Source organism: Heptranchias perlo, chromosome 39, assembly GCF_035084215.1.
Source record: "Heptranchias perlo isolate sHepPer1 chromosome 39, sHepPer1.hap1, whole genome shotgun sequence".
Classification (NCBI taxonomy): domain Eukaryota; kingdom Metazoa; phylum Chordata; class Chondrichthyes; order Hexanchiformes; family Hexanchidae; genus Heptranchias; species Heptranchias perlo.
The window spans coordinates 2,569,342-2,588,358 of NC_090363.1; the positions used below are offsets into that span (position 1 = coordinate 2,569,342).

The 19,017-nt window shown below is 46.9% G+C and overlaps 1 protein-coding gene across 2 annotated transcripts in view; it reads left to right on the forward strand.

Annotated features, from left to right (window-relative positions):
* Window positions 1–19,017, forward strand: part of atf6b (activating transcription factor 6 beta) — a 74,574-nt gene that overhangs the window by 48,278 nt on the left and 7,279 nt on the right. The window contains exons 11-15 of one of the 2 annotated variants that reach the window (XM_067973859.1): window positions 10,372–10,482; window positions 11,025–11,124; window positions 14,857–14,924; window positions 16,312–16,423; window positions 16,537–16,621. In XM_067973859.1, the coding sequence (XP_067829960.1) occupies window positions 10,372–10,482; window positions 11,025–11,124; window positions 14,857–14,924; window positions 16,312–16,423; window positions 16,537–16,621 (476 nt within the window). The remainder of the gene's footprint in view (window positions 1–10,371; window positions 10,483–11,024; window positions 11,125–14,856; window positions 14,925–16,311; window positions 16,424–16,536; window positions 16,622–19,017) is intronic. The other variant, XM_067973860.1, reaches the window with a different exon arrangement.

A 19,017-nucleotide genomic window follows, 5' to 3' on the forward strand; every position in this document is an offset into this window, starting at 1 on the left:
TTAGCAGAAAGCCTTTGCCTCAAGCTGTTGTTTGCTTTATATTCAAATAATTAAATCTGATTTATACAGTCTTTTCACATTTCCCAAAATGTCACATGGGTAGTTTTTGGCTTTGAGAACAGAGTGTGACTATCACTTCATTCAGAGCTTCTGCAGGCACTCCACTAAGTGTCCTGAAGTAATACTTGAATGGGGGGAGGAACTAAAAGGTACAACAGCTCGGCAAAATGCATAGCATGAGCCTGAAAGGGGAGAGGGGTTGCATGGATCAGATATTCAATAAGATGTCTGAAAATAACCTAATGAGGAACAGCTTATTCAGCTTTAAAAGAGGTATTCTTATCTGTTCATCTTGGATTGTCTGTGAGGTATCCCATCTTCCACCTATCCATAAACTTGAGCACATCCAAAACTCTGTTGCCCGTATCCTAACTCACACCAAGTCCCATTCACCCATCACACCAGTGCTCGCTGACTTACGTTGGCTCCTGGTACAGCAATGTCTCGATTTTAAAAATTCTCATCCTTGTTTTCCAATCCCATCCTATCTCTGTAACCTCCCACAACTCTCCGCGATCTCTGCACTCCTCCAATTCCGGCCTCTTGCACAGCCCCGATTTTAATCGCTCCACCATTGGCAGCCATGCCTGCAACTGCCTTGGACCTAAGGAATTCCCTCCTTAAACCTCTCTGCAACTCTCTCCACCTTTTAAGACACTCCTTAAAACCTACCTCTTTGTCCAAGCTTTTGGTCACCTGTCCTAATATTTCCTTATGTGGCACGTTGTCAAATTTTGTCTGATCACGCTCCTGTGAAGCGCCTTTAAGTTTTACTACATTAAAGGTGCTGTATAAATGCTGCTGTTGTAACATCCCATGTTGGTTGGGGGAGTGGGTAAGTTGTAAGATGTGACACCCCTACACTTCCAGTAGGCCTTTGAGAAGATGCATGAGCGACTGCTTTACAAGCTAAGGTCAGTGTGTATCCAAGGTCACAAACTTGAGTTGCTAACTGGCCAAAGAGAAGGAATCGTTAATTGTACGCAGAGCAAGGTTGCATTGCGGGAAGGAGAAAGTATTGCATAGGGTTCCCCAGGAGTCTGCTGGATTTCTCCTATGTCCTGGTCTATACAAACTAGATTGAAATCGCATTCTCAATGCGAGGCAGTTAAATTCACTGACGCCAAGGTTATAGAGAGAAGAGAACTTGATAGGAGTTTGAACCTGGGCTGACAAGTGGCAATTGAAGTTTAATGCAGACAAATTCAGGATACTGCATGTTGAAAGAAGGAACAGATGGCACATGTACTGCATGGGTGGGATAGAACATGTCAAGGGGAAGCTGAAAGATACCAGCAGGTGTTAATTGATCCATCACTCACCATGGATTCTACGTTGTATCGCCAAATTAGGGGAGTTCAAATCCCTGGAAATCATGCTGGAACTGTATAGCTCTCTGGTCAGGCTGTGCCTGAATCATTGCATCAATAGGGAGGCACCCAGACCCCTGGAAGCAGTGCACAGGAGAGCAAAGATGTTGATTCCCAGTGTCTTGAGGGCTCCCGATGTCTGGGGAAAAGACCGGTCACAAACTATTTGGTGAGCTTGGGTTCTCCATTGACCGTCTAAGGGAAACATGAGGTATATGAGATATTTAGGAGTGTAAAGAAAGTTGAGGATGCTTTCCGAGGCACTAGGGCAGAAAAATGAGAGGACGGATTCACGATTGTGAAAGGCAGGTTCAGGACTGACGTTGGAAATTACAGTATACAGTGTGATCAGCAGCTGGGATGGGCTGCCATGTTGTGTGTACCCTGGATTGATTTAAACAACTGAATGCTGTAATGGGAAGATGATAGGGATGGATTAGATTAAATGGGCTGAAAGGCCATCATCTGAACCCATCTTGTAATCTAAACTGCTTTGTTCTTTTTTTTTGCTGCCCGTATCCTAACTCTCACCAAGTCCCATTCACCCACCACCCCCTGTACTCGCTGACCTACATTGGCCCCTTGGCTGGCAACATCACAATTTTAGAATTCTCATCCTTGTTTTCAAATCCCTCCGTGGCCTCGCCCCCTCCCTATCTCCGTAACCTCCTCCAGCCCTACAACCCTCCGGGATCTCTGCGCTCCTCCAGTTCTGGCCTCTTGCTCATCCCTAATTTTCATCGCTACACCATTGGCGGCCGTGCCTCCAGCTACCTAGGTCTTAAGCTCTGCAATTCCCTCCCTAAAGCCCTCTACTCCTCTGTCCTCCTTTACAACGCTCCTTAAAACCTACCTCTTTGACCAAGCTTTTGGTCACCTGTCCTAATATCTCCTTATGTGGCTCGGTGTCAAATTTTGATGGATAACGCTCCTGTCCAGAACCTTGGGATATTTTACTACATTAAAGGCAAGTTGTTTTCCCGTGTGTGGAGTCTATGTACTTTAAGCTGCAGGCTGTGGAAGAAATAACTCACTGTTGGTACGTACTTGACTTAAAGTCAAACGTTCACGGCTATTTTACATGGATACCCTGAACCTGGTTACCGGTTATGCTTTTCTTTATTCTCCATGTTCAGAGCGGTGCCCCGACTCCAGAAGAGTTAAATCTGATTTACTGTGCTGAAAGTATACACTTTAATCTTCAGTGAATCTCTCAACTGCTGCCAATTTCCTCCAGGGTTGTGCAGTTATATTTTATGATTAGTCTGGTTTCCAGGGCAGCATTGGTAAACAGGTAGCTTGCCTTCTGACCTCATCTCCTGTCTACAGATTGCTAATATTGCAGTATTGGTACCAAAAATTCTTTGCATTGCACCTTCATGTTTCTACTAATTCTAATCTTGGGACTGCTTAAGCTTTCTCTCCGTGCTCGTCTTAACTGAGTTCTTTCAGTACTGGGAAATAGGAAGCCCGCAGTGTTTTGAGGAAGCAGTTTTAGAATCGAGCTCTCCCGGTTCAGCTGCAGCGATGACCTGCATCAGACCCCAAACTCTCTCAAACTACCCCCCCCCCTCCCCCAAAACTACAGCGTAAAGGCAGTCTTGGGTCAGCGCTCCCTGATGCACCTGTGTGAATTTTGCATTCCTACTTCAGGTGTCCTTTTGGAGACTGCGAGCAGGAGACACATTAAAGATGTTGTCCCCTTTTTGTTTGGTTGTGGACTCGCACCTTCTAAGGGTCTGGGCTTTATTGATCATCCTTGCAATAGCAGTAAATCCCATTCGTATAGCGCGCTCTGTGGAAAAACACACCTATGCACTCCCCAGAGGCTTGAGAAAAAACACAAAGGGGGTTGTTGGGGGAGGGGGGTGTCTAAAAGCTTGGGCGAAGAGCTGGATTTCAAGCAAGATCTTAAAAGGTGGAGGAGTTCAGTGAGGGAATTCCAAAGAGTGGGAACTAGATGGCTGACGGCATAGCCTTCAATTAGAATGACGGGGTGGAGTGGGGGAATACCAGAGAGTCAGGGTCAGGGTCAGGGGAATGGAGAGTTAGTGGAGAGGGACTTTTTCCACCCAACCCTACCATTCTGGACTGAATTTGAATGACGGGTGAAGGGAGGGTGGCCATCTCCACAGCCACTGTCCTACGTTTAAAGAAGGAGCAACTTGTTCAACTTTGGCATCTGTTTACTGGTAGCCATTTTTATAGAAAAAGGAAAAAATATATAGATTTATGTAATAAATTTGAGATTTATGAAGAAACTGTTTGATAGTTTGTTTATATTCCTTTGTGTGGCAAAGCCTAACCATAAACACAGCTTCAAGACAACCTGATGAGTGCTGTAATTAAAGGGAAAAAGTGTTCATTTGAAACATAAGGAATAAGAGCAGGAGTAGGCCATTCAGCCCCTCGAGCCTGCTCCGCCATTCAATCAGATCATGGCTGATCTTCGGCCTCAACTCCACTTTCCCGCCCGATCCCCATATCCCTTGATTCCCCTAGAGTCCAAAAATCTATCGATCTCAGCCTTGAATATACTCAACGACTGAGCATCCACAGCCCCCTGGGGTAGAGAATCCCAAAGATTCACAGCCCTCTGAGTGAATTGCCATATGTTTGCAAACTTTCTAGAAGGAGGATGATTATCTGTTCTTAATGGCCCATCCTTCCTGTGTTTATTACGCTCACAAAGCGCAGGTCGCAAAACCGTTTAGAACAAGTAGTGTAGAATGCTCCCAGCATTAACGCTTTGTCTAGTGGAGTCAATCGCGTAGCATCGTACGAGGTAGCGGGGATCTATTTTTAAAACGTACAATATTGACGGATGCTATGCTGCAACTTCGAACCACGTGATCTGCTGCTGCCCAGAAGCCACAATTTTCACCGCCTGCGGAACTTCTTTATGCAAGGCTGCCACACCCAATGTTGCAATTCAAAGGATTCGTCGTGGAATGAGGTGCCAGCCAAATCACTTATTGTAGAATCTTACAGCACAGAAGGAGGCCGTTTGGCCCATTGTGCCTGTGCCGGCTCTTTGAAAGAGCTGTTCAATTAGTCCCACTCCCCCTGCTCTTTCCCCATAGCCCTGCAAATCTCTCGTTTTCAAGTGTGTATATATACAATTTTCTTTTGAAAGTTACTACTGAATCTGCTTCCACTGCCCTTTCAGGCAGTGCATTCCAGATCATAACAACTCGCTGCATAAATAAATTTCTCCTCATCTCCACTCTGGTTTTTCTGCCAATTATCTTAAATCTGAATCCCCTGGTTACTGACCCTCCTGTCAGTGGAAACAGTTTCTCCTAATTTTTCTCTTATCAAAACCCTTGATAATTTTGAACACCTCTATTAAATCTCCCCTTAACCATCTCTGCTCCAAGGAGAACGGCTCCAGCTTCTCCAGTCTCTCCACGTAACAGAAGTCCCTCGATCCTGGCGTTACTTGCCTTATGTATTATTCAGCACTTAACCTGCAATCCAGTTAACGTAATGCTTTGATTTACAAGTGCTAACAGAAAACCGACCAGCTCTACCTTCAGTGCTGCCGATCTCCCCGCTGCGTCAGTCTGATCGAGCTTGACTAAAGCACGGCATAGTGAGAGTGAACTTCAGTTAAAATGGGCAGAGTGCTCCCTCCCATAATGGGTCGGTGGATAAAGATACTGCCCGGTGTGCAGTACTGAGCCAGACAGACCACACTGGTCCCATTTGATCTCTGGCCTATGCAGTGTCAGCCGTAGCAGCAATCGGGGTGGGTGCTACTGTCGGCAGTACCTCTGGGATAGGGTGGGGATAAACCAACCGGAGTTTGTGCATGCAATCGCTGGACATTGGCCGTGCCAAAAGGTGGGCCGGCGTAGGACAAGGACCCAAGGGGATTGGCCGCAATCTGCTCTTGCCCGCCCCTCTCCTCCCTCGCCAGACTGAACAGCCTACCCATACTAGCTGCGGAGGCTCGTGTGTGAAGTATGACAAGAGGGCAGGCTGCACCTGTGGGAGCTACACTCTGGCTACATCAATGCAGATTCTTTCTCCTCCTCTATGATGATCTGTTCCTAATGGCACGTCCTTCCTGTGTTTCTTCTTTGTGCTCCTGCAGTGCAGGTCGTCCGCCGCTTAGACCAAGTTGTGCCGAACGCTTCCAGCATTAACACTCCGTAGCATTGTGAGAGTTACCGTGCATCTATTTTTAATGACACGTCGTTCCTGTGTTTTTACTTCATGGGGAGAGGAGCTCTAAGGGAATCAAGGCATACGGGGATCGGGCGGGAAAGTGGAGTTGAGGTTGAAGATCAGCCATGATCTGATTGAATGGCGGAGCAGTCTCGAGGGGCTGAATGGCCTACTCCTGGTCCTATTTCTTATGGTCTTAAAACTGGAGGAAATGTATTAGTGGTTTTGATTTAAGCTGTTTCCCAACTACGATTGGTCTCGAGCCCCAAGTTTAAACGGGGGATATTGGCTAGGGTTCCTGCTCCTGATTGCTATCCAGCAACTCCTGCTGTGAAAGTGCCTGTAGGACGGTGATTGGATCAGACTTGGTTGTGCTGCCCTCCACGGTTGATTGGCCCGACCCCTACTTATTGTGTAGGTTGGCATGAAGAGAATGCCCACTGCACGTGCACCTTTATGTATGATAGCTTCGGAAAATGTGAATGTATTTTCTTGAAAATGTCCCCTTCGGATGCAAGGGCAAGAAGGGCCTTTGAAACCGTACGCTAACAAGGAGTCGATCTTGGGGGTTTGGGGGGGGGGGGGAGAAAATTGGGTAGAAGAAGGCAAAATGACCCATTGCCCATAATCTCCGTAAGCACGCGCCTGGGACCCTTTTCAGTTGCATTATAAACTCCACTGATACAAAATAATGGCACCGTTCTTCCAAAGAGTTAAATTTTCAGCTCCATATTCAGATCAACATTTGGGGGTGTAAATGCGCTTGTAGGAGCGAAGTGAGCCTCAGCGCAGAGTTCCACAGCTGCCCTCGTCTGTGGGGGATGTAATTAATGAGGCTGCTGTTGGTCAGAAGGAAAGAAAAAGACTTGCATTTCTGTAGCGCCTTTCACCACCTCAGGATGTCCCAAAGCGATTTACAGCCAATGAAGTACTTTTGAAGTTTAATCGCCGTTGTAACGTTGCTAATTCATGACAGCTAATTTATGCACAGCAAGATCCCACAAACAGCAATGTGATGACCAGATAATCTGTGTGTGATGTTGGTTGAGGGTTAAATATTGGCCCCAGGACACCCGGCCCTTCGAAATAGTGCCGTGGGATCTTTAACGTCCACCTGAGGGGGCAGACGGGGCCTCGGCTTAACGTCTCGTCTGAAAGATGGATGAGAAGTTAAAAGGACACCCTTCACCTGTTCTGGAACAGCTATCATTTTTGTTTGCGGATTTCTCAAGGTGCCAAGAGGGTTTTTGTGGCTGGGCTTGCTGTGGACTACCCTCGATTTTAGTATCTGGTGCCCCTTCAGGCAGAGTTTAACCCTGGGTTCAGCTGATTAAGACTGTATGCATCCACTTACAATCAGGGCGATGTTTGCTGTAGGGGGGGTTCCTTTTCCATATTTCCTCGGCTCTATGTGCTCTGGCACAGTGCGGATCATGCCTTTTATCTGCAGGGAAATGTGCGCTCAGGAAATAGTGTGTGTTGAGTGTATCTGTGGCCCAAGCAGTAGCTACTGAACATTTTCCCTATCAGTGCACCACCCCAGAGCTGACTTTATGATAAGTGAGAACAGATACGGAAATTGGGTTCACGTCAGATTTTGGGTCATCCAGTGTGAAATTGGACACCCTTTTTTGTTTGGAAAAGTTTTACTTCGTCAACTTTCTAAAAAAAAAGTTCACACAACGCTTGTTGATGGTGCACTATTAAGCGCTAACGTTTGGCCCTCAGCCCATGCAAAAAATTGATCTTTATCTGGCACACTGTGAATGCTGTTAGCGTGATTCGTGGTTATTGTAGAAATCCTGCTTATTATACAGGTTCCAAAAACTGTGTGTGTGTTGGGAGGGCTGGTGAGCAGCTCGCACAAAAGCATTCCCTTCCGCCACGTATGATGTAACCTATTTACAAAGCAAAGTTAATCTACCCGGTGAGCTAATCTGTCAGGAATCTGTGTTGGTGCTGCAGGTTTGGGGGCACTCAGCACGCTGGTCCTGGCAGTCGTTCGATGCTCTGCACTATCTCTGCATCATCTGCATTGAGATAGCAGCCTTTGATGCAGGCCGGCGAAGCAGGGAGAGGCTCTGCTCTTCTCTTCCTGCTGCCTTGCCAATTTGTTTTCCTACTGTGCTGTTTGCCGTAGAGATCTGCGAATGCTAACTTGTACCAGAGTTGTGTACTTCATTCATTTCCCCGTCTTATCGTGTGACACAAAACCACCAAGCACATTTTTTTTTGTTGTAAAGGCACCGGTAATCAAAACAGAAGGTGCTGGAAATACTGGGCAAGTCAGGCAGCATCTGTGGAGAAAGAAACAGAGTTTTAATGTTTCAAGCCGATGACCTTTCATCAGAACTGACCTGTCACCAGTTCTGACAAAGGGCCATCGACCTGAAACGTTAACTCTGTTTCTTTCTCCACAGATGCTGCCTAACTTGCCGAGTATTTCAGCATTTTCTGTGTGTGTTTCAGATTTCCAGCATCCATGGTATTTTGCTTTTGACCAGTAATCAAAAGGTGGGCCTCAGCTTGAATGACATGTTTCCACAACACAGGCTTCAAGTCTCTTAGATTAATCTCCTTTTGGTGTCCTTGTTGCCAGAGCCTATTAAACTACGTTTGTAGCTCTGGTGAAGATTATGGTTTGCAGAAAGCTTGTGGTTTACAGTTGCGTTCGTACTCCTGGAGATTCATAATCCTGCACAACTCACAATTTGTTCATTCCTTTGTAAAGGTGGGGCAACATGGTTATAATGCCTTGTAATATAGCAGCAGGGAGTTGGCAAAGATGGTGCCTCAAATGTACATCCACCAACTAAGCCAAAGTACGATGGGGCAGGTTCCCCTTCCTGCACCTGGGGCTTTTGGATCACTTGGGCACAGAGAATGCAGAAAAATGGAACGGGAAGGAGCGCACTGATGGAACCATCGGGTGGGATCCATCAATGGGGAGTGTGCTCTTCTCTGCTCAGTTTACCTGTATTTTCTGTGCCCAGATAATCTATTAGCCCCAGGTGCAGGAACAGGAAAATCAACTGTGTATATTTCTATAAAGGCTAATTTGTGGGGGATACAGCCACCAGTCACAGACCTGTAGCCATTTTGTTCTCGAGCTGAAAATGCTCTCTTTGGACATGATTCAAATTTTGGGAGAACAAAATCTATAACTGTGTTACTGGGGGTTTTTCCACAGTTCAGGTGAACATAATCTGAAACTGTTCTAGTTTACTGAAGCCATAACGGCAACACTTGAGATGGTCGTAGAGCATTGAAAATACAACCAATGTATTTTGTGTAGTGAACTTTCACATCTGCATTATTGAGACCCCCCCCCCCCCAAGTTCTGGAACCAGTTTTCCACAACTCCCCACTTCCCTTTGTGAAAGTACTAATCTGTTCTGGGCTTCTAGACCATGGGCGCTGATTGCCAACCTGGACAGTGGATGTTGGCAGTCATTTTCGACTGTAGGAGGAATCACAGCCGAGCCCAATTGTGTCCTGGCCCAATATCCATACAGGTGCATTTTCCAACACCGGTCACTAGAGGGCAACCAGGAGCAGGAACTCTGGCTCCCCACCTCCCCCAAAATCCCTCCCCAGCTCAGGGGCACTGGGGCAAATTGTAGTTGCCCCTACTGCCACCCTCTGAGACCCACTCACTCGCAGTCAAAACTGGGACGTTCAGGCCTGCTCGGCTTAGTTACGCATTTTCTTTTAAACCAACCGATCCACGTGGGCAGCTGCTTTTCATTTGCAGCAAATTTGCCTCGGTTATGTCGAGATGGAGCAGCAATCGATCTGACTGAGAACGTTTTGATTCATTAGGTGCACTCCATTCCAAGGTGTCGTATAGTTGAACAATCAATTGTCTTCATATTTTTAAGTATACTTGAATGCTGTTGCATTCTATTTTAGTTTTAAAACCGTAAACATTTTGGTAGGAAGAATGGGAGGCAATATAAACTAAATGGTACAATTCTAAAGGGGGTACAGGAACAGAGACCTGGGGCTTTATGTATGCAAATCTTTGACGGTGGCAGGATTGATAAAGCTGTTTTTTTTTTGCATACAGGACCCTGGATTACAAAAGCGAGGAAGTTATGCGAAACCTTTTATAAAACACTGGTTAGGCCTCAGCTGGAGTATTGTGTTCATTTCTGGGCACCACACTTTAAGAAGGATGAGAAGGCTTAGAGAGGGTGCAGATGAGATTTACTAGAATGGTGCCAGGGATGAGGGACTCCAGTTATGTGGATAGACTGGAGAAGCTGGGATTGTTCTCCTTAGAACAGAGAAGGTTAAGGGGAGATTTAATAGAGGTGTTCAAAAATATGAATGGCTTTGATAGAGTAAATAAGGAGGGATAAATACTTGAAGGGGGGAAAAGTTTGCAGGGCTCTGGGGAAAGAGCAGGGGAGTGGGACTGATTGGATAGCTCTTTCAAAGAGCTAGCCCAGACACGATGGGCCGAATAACCGCCTGTGTTGTAAGATTCTATGGTTTTAGTACTTCAATGCAGCAATGCTATACTGTCTAGTGGTAGTGAGGGACAGGATGGCAGATGGCAATAAGACCAGTGTCTGCATTGTGACTGGCTCTTCAAGTGGGTCCACAGATTTGCATAAAAATGCTGCTGACCATCAAGCGAGTTCCTTGGAAAACCACAGCATGGGGAAAGTTTAGTTCACTCGCCGTGCTCTCAACCTACACAGGTTGGGGTTCTGCTTTTCTGGACTCTGTGGCACATCATTCTTTTGTGCTTTCGTTCCAGCAATATCACCATGGCATACTCTGAGGTGAAAGATCTGGTGCTTCGAGACATCGACCGAATCCTCTTCCCCTCTTCAGACTGTCGTCAGTTCAACAAGACCGAATCGCTCAGGTAGGTTTTGGGGTGGGGGGGTAAGAGTTTCGACTGCCTCTGTCTTTCTCTCGCGAATCACTGAACGGGGAGGGAGTAGGTGAAGCTGCTTCCACGGTGCTGTTGGGAAGGGAAGTTCCAGGATTTTGACCCAGCGATGATGAAGGAACGGCGATATATGTCCAAGTCTCTGGAGGGGAACATGGAGGTGATGGTGTTCACGTGCTCCTGCTGTCCTTGTCCTAGGCTGGAGGTCGTGTGTTTGGGAGGTGCTGTTGAACAAGTCTTGGTAAGTAGCTGCAATGCATCTTGTAGATCGTACACACTGCAGCCCCGGTGCACCGGTGGTGGATTGGGCTGCCAATCAAACGGACTGCTTGAGTGTTGTAGCTGCACCCATCCAGGCAAGTGGAGAGTATTCCATCACAAATATGTCTGTTTGGCGGACACTCGGAGGGTTCTTCGCACTGTGTATTTTTGAGTTGGGCGGGCTGCACTTATTGTGCAGACACCGGGTGTTATGTTTGTGATTTTTTTTTTTAAACACTGTCCCTCCAATCCAGGTTAGCCGATGAGTTACGAGGCTGGGTTCACCGACACCAAATTGAAAGGACAAAGTCCAACGAGAAACCAAAGCGTCATAAGAAAGTTAAACAAGGCATGGTAGGTAGAGATCACCGAAGCATTCGAGCGTGTACGTACAAGATACAAAAATGTGAGCAGTCCTGCCGTCTTATTATGTGGACATTGATGCTTTCATAGTCCCCTGATGCACCAAAAGATGGAGGTCCTTCACAGAACTGAAATAAGCAGATCAGTCTAGGTTGGGGTATGTTCATATATTAGAAAACACTAACCCCATCATGGTTTGTTGCTTTTGAGTGTGTGTACGGCCGACTCATTTGTCAAAAGGGTAGCAATTTATTTCACCCTGATGAGATTTGTGGGTGACGGGACCATTTTGTGGCACATTTCAGTCCATTCCCAAATGCCACAAGCAGTCAGTATCCAGTATTATTGGCCTCAATAATGGCCAGGAAATTACCCAGATGTGGAACTGCCAAGGACTATGGTTGTGTCTAAACTTGCCCTTACTTGTTACAGTAACTGGAGGGCCTCAGTTTTGAGGCGTTCAACTATTGCCTATAGCGATGGGCATTGTATGCTTTATTTTAAAATTCTCATCCTTGTTTTCAAATCCCTCCCTGGCCTTGCCCCTCCCTATCTCTGTAACCTCCTCCTGCCCTACGACCCTCAGATCTCAGCACTCCTCCAGTCCTGGCCTCTTGCCCATCCCCGATTTTAATCGCTGCACCATTGGTAGCCGTGCCTTCAGCTGCCTACAACAGCTACTTGCATTTATATAGCGGCTTTAACTAGTAAAATGTCCCACGGCGTTTAGGCCCTAAGCTCTGGAATTCCCTCCCTAAACCTCTCCGCCACTCTACCCCTCTCCTCCTCCTTTTTAAGACGCTCCTTAAAACCGATGTCATTGACCAAGCTTTTGGTCACCTGTCCTAATATGGCTCGGTGTCAAATTTTGTTTGAAAATCGCTCCTGTGAAGTGTCTTGAGATGTTTTACTGCGTTAAAGGTGCTATATAAATGCACATTGTTGTTTATAATGTGCTCAAGTCTCTTGTGTTTTTTGGCATTTATGTCATAGCCCCTCAGCAAAACTCTCACATCCCTTGTGAGACTCACTTTCCTGGGCTGTTTCACAACCTGGGTTACTAACCGATGACTGATAATTGTATGAGCAAGTCCAAATGCAAATTCTTCCTTCAGTGTCCTCCCCCTGATGTGGAGATGCCGGTGATGGACTGGGGTGGACAAATGTAAGGAATCTTACACCACCAGGTTATAGTCCAACAAATTTATTTTAAAATCACAAGCTTTCGGAGATTATCTCCTTCGTCAGATGAATGAATGAAAAGGTTCTCAAATCGCATATCTTATACTATGTTGGGACAGCATCACACCAATCAAAAGGTGTCGTTGTTATTCAAACAGGCCAGTCACGGAGAACAGCACGTCCCAGTACACTAGATATACATTGTGTCAATTACACAGGCAGGCAGAAAGAAACTCAAAATGGCAGAGAGAGAGAGAGAATTTTAAAAAACATATAAATTTTTCCCCCTTTTTGCTGGTGGGGTTACGTGTAGCGTGACATGAACCCAAGATCCCGGTTGAGGCCGTCCTCATGGGTGCGGAACTTGGCTATCAACTTCTGCTCGACGATTTTGCGTTGTCGTGTGTCTCGAAGGCCGCCTTGGAGAACGCTTACCCGAAGATCGGTGGCTGAATGTCCTTGACTGCTGAAGTGTTCCCCGACTGGGAGGGAACCCTCCTGTTTGGCGATTGTTGCGCGGTGTCCGTTCATCCGTTGTCGCAGTGTCTGCATGGTCTCGCCAATGTACCATGCTCCGGGGCATCCTTTCCTGCAACGTATGAGGTAAACAACGTTGGCCGAGTCACAGGAGTATGAACCATGTACCTGGTGGGTGGTGTCCTCTCGTGTGATGGTGGTATCCGTGTCGATGATCTGGCATGTCTTAGAGGTTGCCGTGGCAGGGTTGTGTGGTGTCGTGGACGCTGTTCTCCTGAAAACTGGGTAACTTGCTGCGAACGATGGTCTGTTTGAGGTTGGGTGGCTGTTTAAAGGCGAGCAGTGGAGGCGTGGGGATGGCCTTAGCGAGGTGTTCGTCGTCATCGATGACATGTTGAAGGCTGCGGAGAACATGGTGTAGTTTCTCCGCTCCAGGGAAGTACTGGACGACGAAGGGTACTCTGTTGGTTGCGTCCCGTGTTTGTCTTCTGAGGAGGTCTATGCGATTCTTCGCTGTGGCCCGTCGGAACTGTCGATCGACAAGTCGAGCGTCATATCCCGTTCTTACGAGGGCGTCTTTCAGCGTCTGTAGGTGTCCATCGCGTTCCTCCTCGTCTGAGCAGATCCTGTGTATTCGTAGGGCCTATCCATAGGGGATGGCCTCTTTGACGTGGTTGGGGTGGAAGCTGGAAAAGTGGAGCATCGTGAGGTTGTCCGTGGGCTTGCGGTAGAGTGAGGTGCTGAGGTGCCCGTCTTTGATGGAGATTTGTGTGTCCAAGAAAGAAACCGATTCTGAGGAGTAGTCCATGGTGAGTTTGATGGTGGGATGGAACTTGTTGATGTTATCGTGTAGTCTCTTCAGTGATTCTTCGCCGTGGGTCCATAGGAAGAAAATGTCGTTGATGTATCTGGTGTATAGCGTTGGTTGGAGGTCCTGTGCAGTGAAGAAGTCCTGCTCGAACTTGTGCATGAAAATGTTGGCGTATTGGGGTGCGAATTTGGTCCCCATGGCTGTTCCGTGTGTTTGAGAACCTTTTCATTCATTCATCTGACGAAGGAGATAATCTCCGAAAGCTTGTGATTTTAAAATAAATTTGTTGGACTATAACCTGGTGTTGTAAGATTCCTTACATTTGTCCTCCCCCTGCCCAGTGATTACTGAGAGCCTTTAGAAGTCAATGAGATTCTCTGTTGCTGTGCTGCTGCCTAACTCAGGTAAACACACGCCAATTTATGTAGTTCATTCAAACTGCTCTGTATGAAAACAGAAAATGCTGGAAGTACTCAGCAGGTCATGCAGCATCTGTGGGGAGAGAGACAGAAATAACATTCCAGTTCGCTGACCTTCCGCCATCATTTGAGTGCACGGGGAGGACACTAAAGAACAAACTTGCATTTTGTAAATCGCCCTTTCGCGTTCTCGGGGCATCATCCCAGGGCACTTGGCAGCCAGTGAATTACTTTTAAAGTGTCGTCCGTGTCCCGTGAGCAAACACGTCAGCTAGTTTGTTCTCACGATTTTTCGACAGATAGCAAATGAGAGGAAAGAGCAGTTAATGGGCTGGTGTTGATTCAGGGGAGGTACGTTGGCCAGGACACCGAGAGAACTCCCTGCTATTTGATTTTAAAAAGTGCTACGGCATTTTGTTCTGTGTATATGTGACATTCGCCCAAGCAGGCAGATGGGTTCTCGGCTCAATATCTCACCTGCAAGATGGCAGTGCAGAACTCCCACGGTCCTGCTAAATCAAAAGCAAAGTACTGCGGATGCTGGAAATCTGAAATAAAAATGCTGGAGAAGCTCAGCAAGTCAGGCAGCATCTGTGGAGAAAGAAAGAGTTAACGATTCCAGCATTTTCTGTTTTTAATCCCACAGGCCTGTGCTGTGGGTCAACTCCAATTATGTGCTCCAGCCCTGGAGTACAACTTGAACCCACCGTGACCTACTGAGCCACACCAGACTATTGAATAGGAGTCCCCGTATTTAATTCTAATGTACTTGTCTGCTGGGCGAATGTTCTCAACCATGCTACTTGCTAATCACTATTAACTTCTCCTTTTCAGAGGGCGCAACAGAGGAAAATCAACCTGTCCCGTTTTATTCCTGTTCATTCTGCAGACACGGCCACAAGGTGGGGGGTGTGTGTGTGTGTGTGTGTGTTTTAATTTATTTTAATTTTTGACTGACTTGTAGAAAAATTGCTTCACTAAAGCAACACTCTCAGTTCAGCTTTTTTGATGCCAAATAGCAAAACAAAAATTGTAATGCTTCAATCAACAGAGATAGTCGAGATTTGACCTTTAACAAGTAATTTTCAGAGTTCTGAGAAATGCTTATCTAAGTGTGTTTACATTCCAAAGCTGCCTGATGCGACAACAGTGTAAATCTAGGGGAAAAAGTAGGAACTGACTGAGGCCTGCCGTTCCATTATAGCATTTGCACCGTGGACAATTAAACATTCTGAGTGTATTTACCTTCTGTTGACTGTGTTCCTAAATATTCCACACCTAGTTAAAATGGAGATTAAGAGCCCTTTTTCCAATTTGCTGGGTTTCCCACCCCCCCCCCCCCTCCTCCTCCTCCTCCTCAAATAGAGAAGGTCCCCAATGCTGTACAAGAGGATAAACAGATACAAGTCAGGTCCCTCTCCAGTAGCACTCTTATCCTTCTTTCAGATGAGATGTTAAACCGAGGCCCTGTCTGCCCCCTAAGGTGGATGTAAAAGATCCCACGGCTCTATTTTTGAAGAGGAGCAGGGGAGTTCTCCCCGGTATCCTGGCCAATATTTATCCCTCAACTGACGTCATTTAAAAAAAAAATTATCTCAATTATCACTGTTTGTGGGATCTTGCTGTGTGCAAATTGGCTGCCATGTTTTCCTACATCACAACTGTGACTACAGTTCAAAAAGTACTTCAGTTGGTTGTAAAGTGCTTTGGGGTATCCAGAGGTGGTGAACGGCACTATATAAACGCAAGTTTGTTTGTTCTTTGTGCAACGAGTTTCAATCCTATCATGAAATTGAATTCAACAAATCATTTGTGGCGCCAGAATAAAATGACCCATGAAAGTTGCCAGGTTGTCATTTTAAAAACCCAACAAGCGTTCACTCACGCCCTGCAATGCTTACCCTACTCTGCTGTGCGGTTGACCTGGTGCCCCCGAAGTACCCAGCGAGCCACTTGTTTATATAAGCAATCCCTACGCCATCGTGGGAGCACCATTGCCGCCACCTTCTCGAGCAGTGAATGCATCGCCTGCGTCCCGAGCAGTTTTAAAAAAAAGATGCCTCTGGCATGGGGCGCGCCCTGACGAAAGCAGCAGCCCAGGTTGTTCTGACATCCCGCCTGAGGTTGGGGGGGCGGGGCGGGGGTTGGTGGAGGGGAGGGGGGGGGCAGGAGTTTCCCACCACTCCCCTCCTGTCCTTCAGCGTTTGTACTCTTGTTTTTTGTATCTGCACGTCGCACAGCGCAGTGCCTTCTGTACCTTGTGGTTTGAAACGTTCTCCTTGTGGGCAGGTTGGCCTCTAGTCAGCTGCAGGTTTACCAGAGCCCAGAGCAGAGCTACTACGACTTCATGGACGCCATCGACCGGAGGGAAGACACCTTTTACGTGGTTTCATTCCGGAGGGTAACTATCAGCCGCCTTGCCACTTGAGTGTCGTCATGTCTGTGTGGTGGTGGTGGTGGTGGTGGGATCTGGTTGCTGTTCGGATCCTAACTCTATACCCTGTTCCCCTGCAGGATCACTTGCTGTTACCAGCCATCAGCCACAACAAGACCAACAGGCCAAAGATGTCGCTCGTGATGCCAGCCATGGCAGTGAATGGTAAGGAAGAGCGGCAGATTTTGTCCTACTCCTGCCCTCACTTGTGCATCTGCTTAAAATATAACCGGACTTTTGCATTGAATGTTACAGCACAGAAACAGGCCATTCGGCCCGATCCGGTGTTTATGCTCCACATGAGCATCCTCCCTTCCTACTTCATCTCACCCTATCAGCATATCCTTCTATTCCTTTCTCCCTCATGTACTTACCTAGTGTCCCCTTAAATGCATCTATGCTATTCGCCTCAACCACTTCATGTGGGAGCGAGTTCCACATTCTCAGCACTGGGTAATGAAGTTTCTCCTGAATTCCCTATTGGATTTATTAGTGACTATCGTATATTTGTGACCCCCTAGTTTTGGTCTCCCCCAAAAGTGGAAACATTTTCTCTACGTCTACCCTATCGAACCCTTTCATAATAAAGACTCTCATCAGGTCACCTCTCAGCCTTCTCTTTTATAGAGAAAAGAGCCCCAGCCTGTTCAGTCTTTGTTGATCCTTCTGATGGTTGAGATTAATAACCATGCGGCATCCATGCCCTCTGATTAATGAGAGACAACATCTGCATCGTTTCGCATTGACGAGTAAAACTATTCACTGGGTACGTTTGGACGAAGAAGGCCTTTTCAGCCATTCGATCTCGCTGTCCTCCCAATACCGCGCTTAAATGCTCCATGGATTAGTCCCGGCATCGACTGTCGTTCCCGGCTCTCGATCCACTCCAGCCGTTGAGTGTCCTGTGCGAAAGAAATACTTTCCGGCCTAAACCGGTCCTTAACTCAACTGGCACCCTCGGGTCCTGCTGCCTTGGCAAAAAAAAACAAGAAAAATTATGTTCAGGATAAACTCTCCTTCACTGTGAAGCTCTGTCCCTGTTATAGTACACTTCATTCAGTTCAAGGGAATCTGGCCTCGAAACAACTGTAGGTTCTGCAGTTTCAGCAATTGAAGTTGCTGTGGTTTTCCTCTTCGTGCACTGAACAAACTGCCCATCCAGAGCAGAGTAAGGGGAGCGGAAAAAGCTTCACGTCAGAGGCTTCACGAAATCGATGCAGCCCTCGGCTTGCAGACAGCGCGTCATAACCTGCGGCTTTGGGCCGGCCGGCAAAACGCTGTCGCTGTTTGTGTCCTTTGTGGAAACCGAGCTTCACTCGGTCTGGAAATTGTCTGCTGTTCGGTCGTTAGGTACAGTCCCAATGGCAGGAAAAGAAGCCTAATGAGAACAGACAGATGTTTCAGGATCAATGTCACAAATTGGCAAATCATGCCTGCTGCAGCTCATAGAAGGTGCCTATAATGGAGACGGAATGTGTTATTCGGGTCAGGTTGCATATTTTATTGAGATTCTGCTGCTTTTTTCAACCTCTTGTTTTCTTTGATTTTTCGCTTACCACCTGCACGTTCCCCTCCAAGTCACACACCATCCCGACTTGGAAATATATCGCCGTTCCTTCATTGTCGCTGGGTCAAAATCCTGGAACTCCCTTCCTAACAGCACTGTGGGAGAACCGTCACCACACAGACTGCAGCGGTTCAAGAAGGCGGCTCACCACCACCTTCTCGAGGGCAATTAGGGATGGGCAATAAATGCCGGCCTTGCCAGCGACGCCCACATCCCGTGAACGAATAAAAAAAAATGCATTAACCTCCAATTTAAAAAAAAAATTCCCCCATTTATTTTACTTGAATTTGAGCTATAAATGTTGCTTCAGCTTCCCAAAGACTTTTTCTTATCTGTCCCTACAATTCAGTGACGTCAGGCATTCTAGTATAATATTTTTGTCGTGCTCTCGCGCTCGCTCGGAATGAATCCCATCGATGCACACTTTGCTCTGGTTCCCACTTTTAACTTTTGACTTTCTTTTCTTTTTTTCTCCTTGGTCCACAATAAAGCCTGAAAAATTCCTGGTGCACATTTTTCGGGACTGAAAGCTGAAAATGCAGAGCTCCAATTGTGTTGGAATGTTGAGCCCCTTGGACTTGCCCCTCCCTGTCTCTGTAACCTCCAGCCCCTACAACTCCGAGCTCTCTGCACTCCTCCAATTCTGGCCTCTTGCGCATCCCCGACTTTCAACGCTCCACCATTGGCGGCCGTGCTTTCAGCTGCCTAGACCCTAAGCTCTGGAATTCCCTCCCTAAACCTCTCCGCCTCTCTCTCCTCCTTTAAGACACTCCTTAAAACCTACCTCTTTGACCAAGCTTTTGGTCGCCTTTGCCAGTATCTCCATATGTGGCTCGGTGTCGAATTCTGTTTGATAATCGCTCCTGTGAAGCGCCTTGGGACGTTTTTACTACATTAAAGGCGCTATATAAATGCAAATTGTTAGCACGCTGACAGCCAGCTCCTATAGGCCTTTAGTACTGCTTCAGGAACCTTTGCAGGCTTGTCATTGATC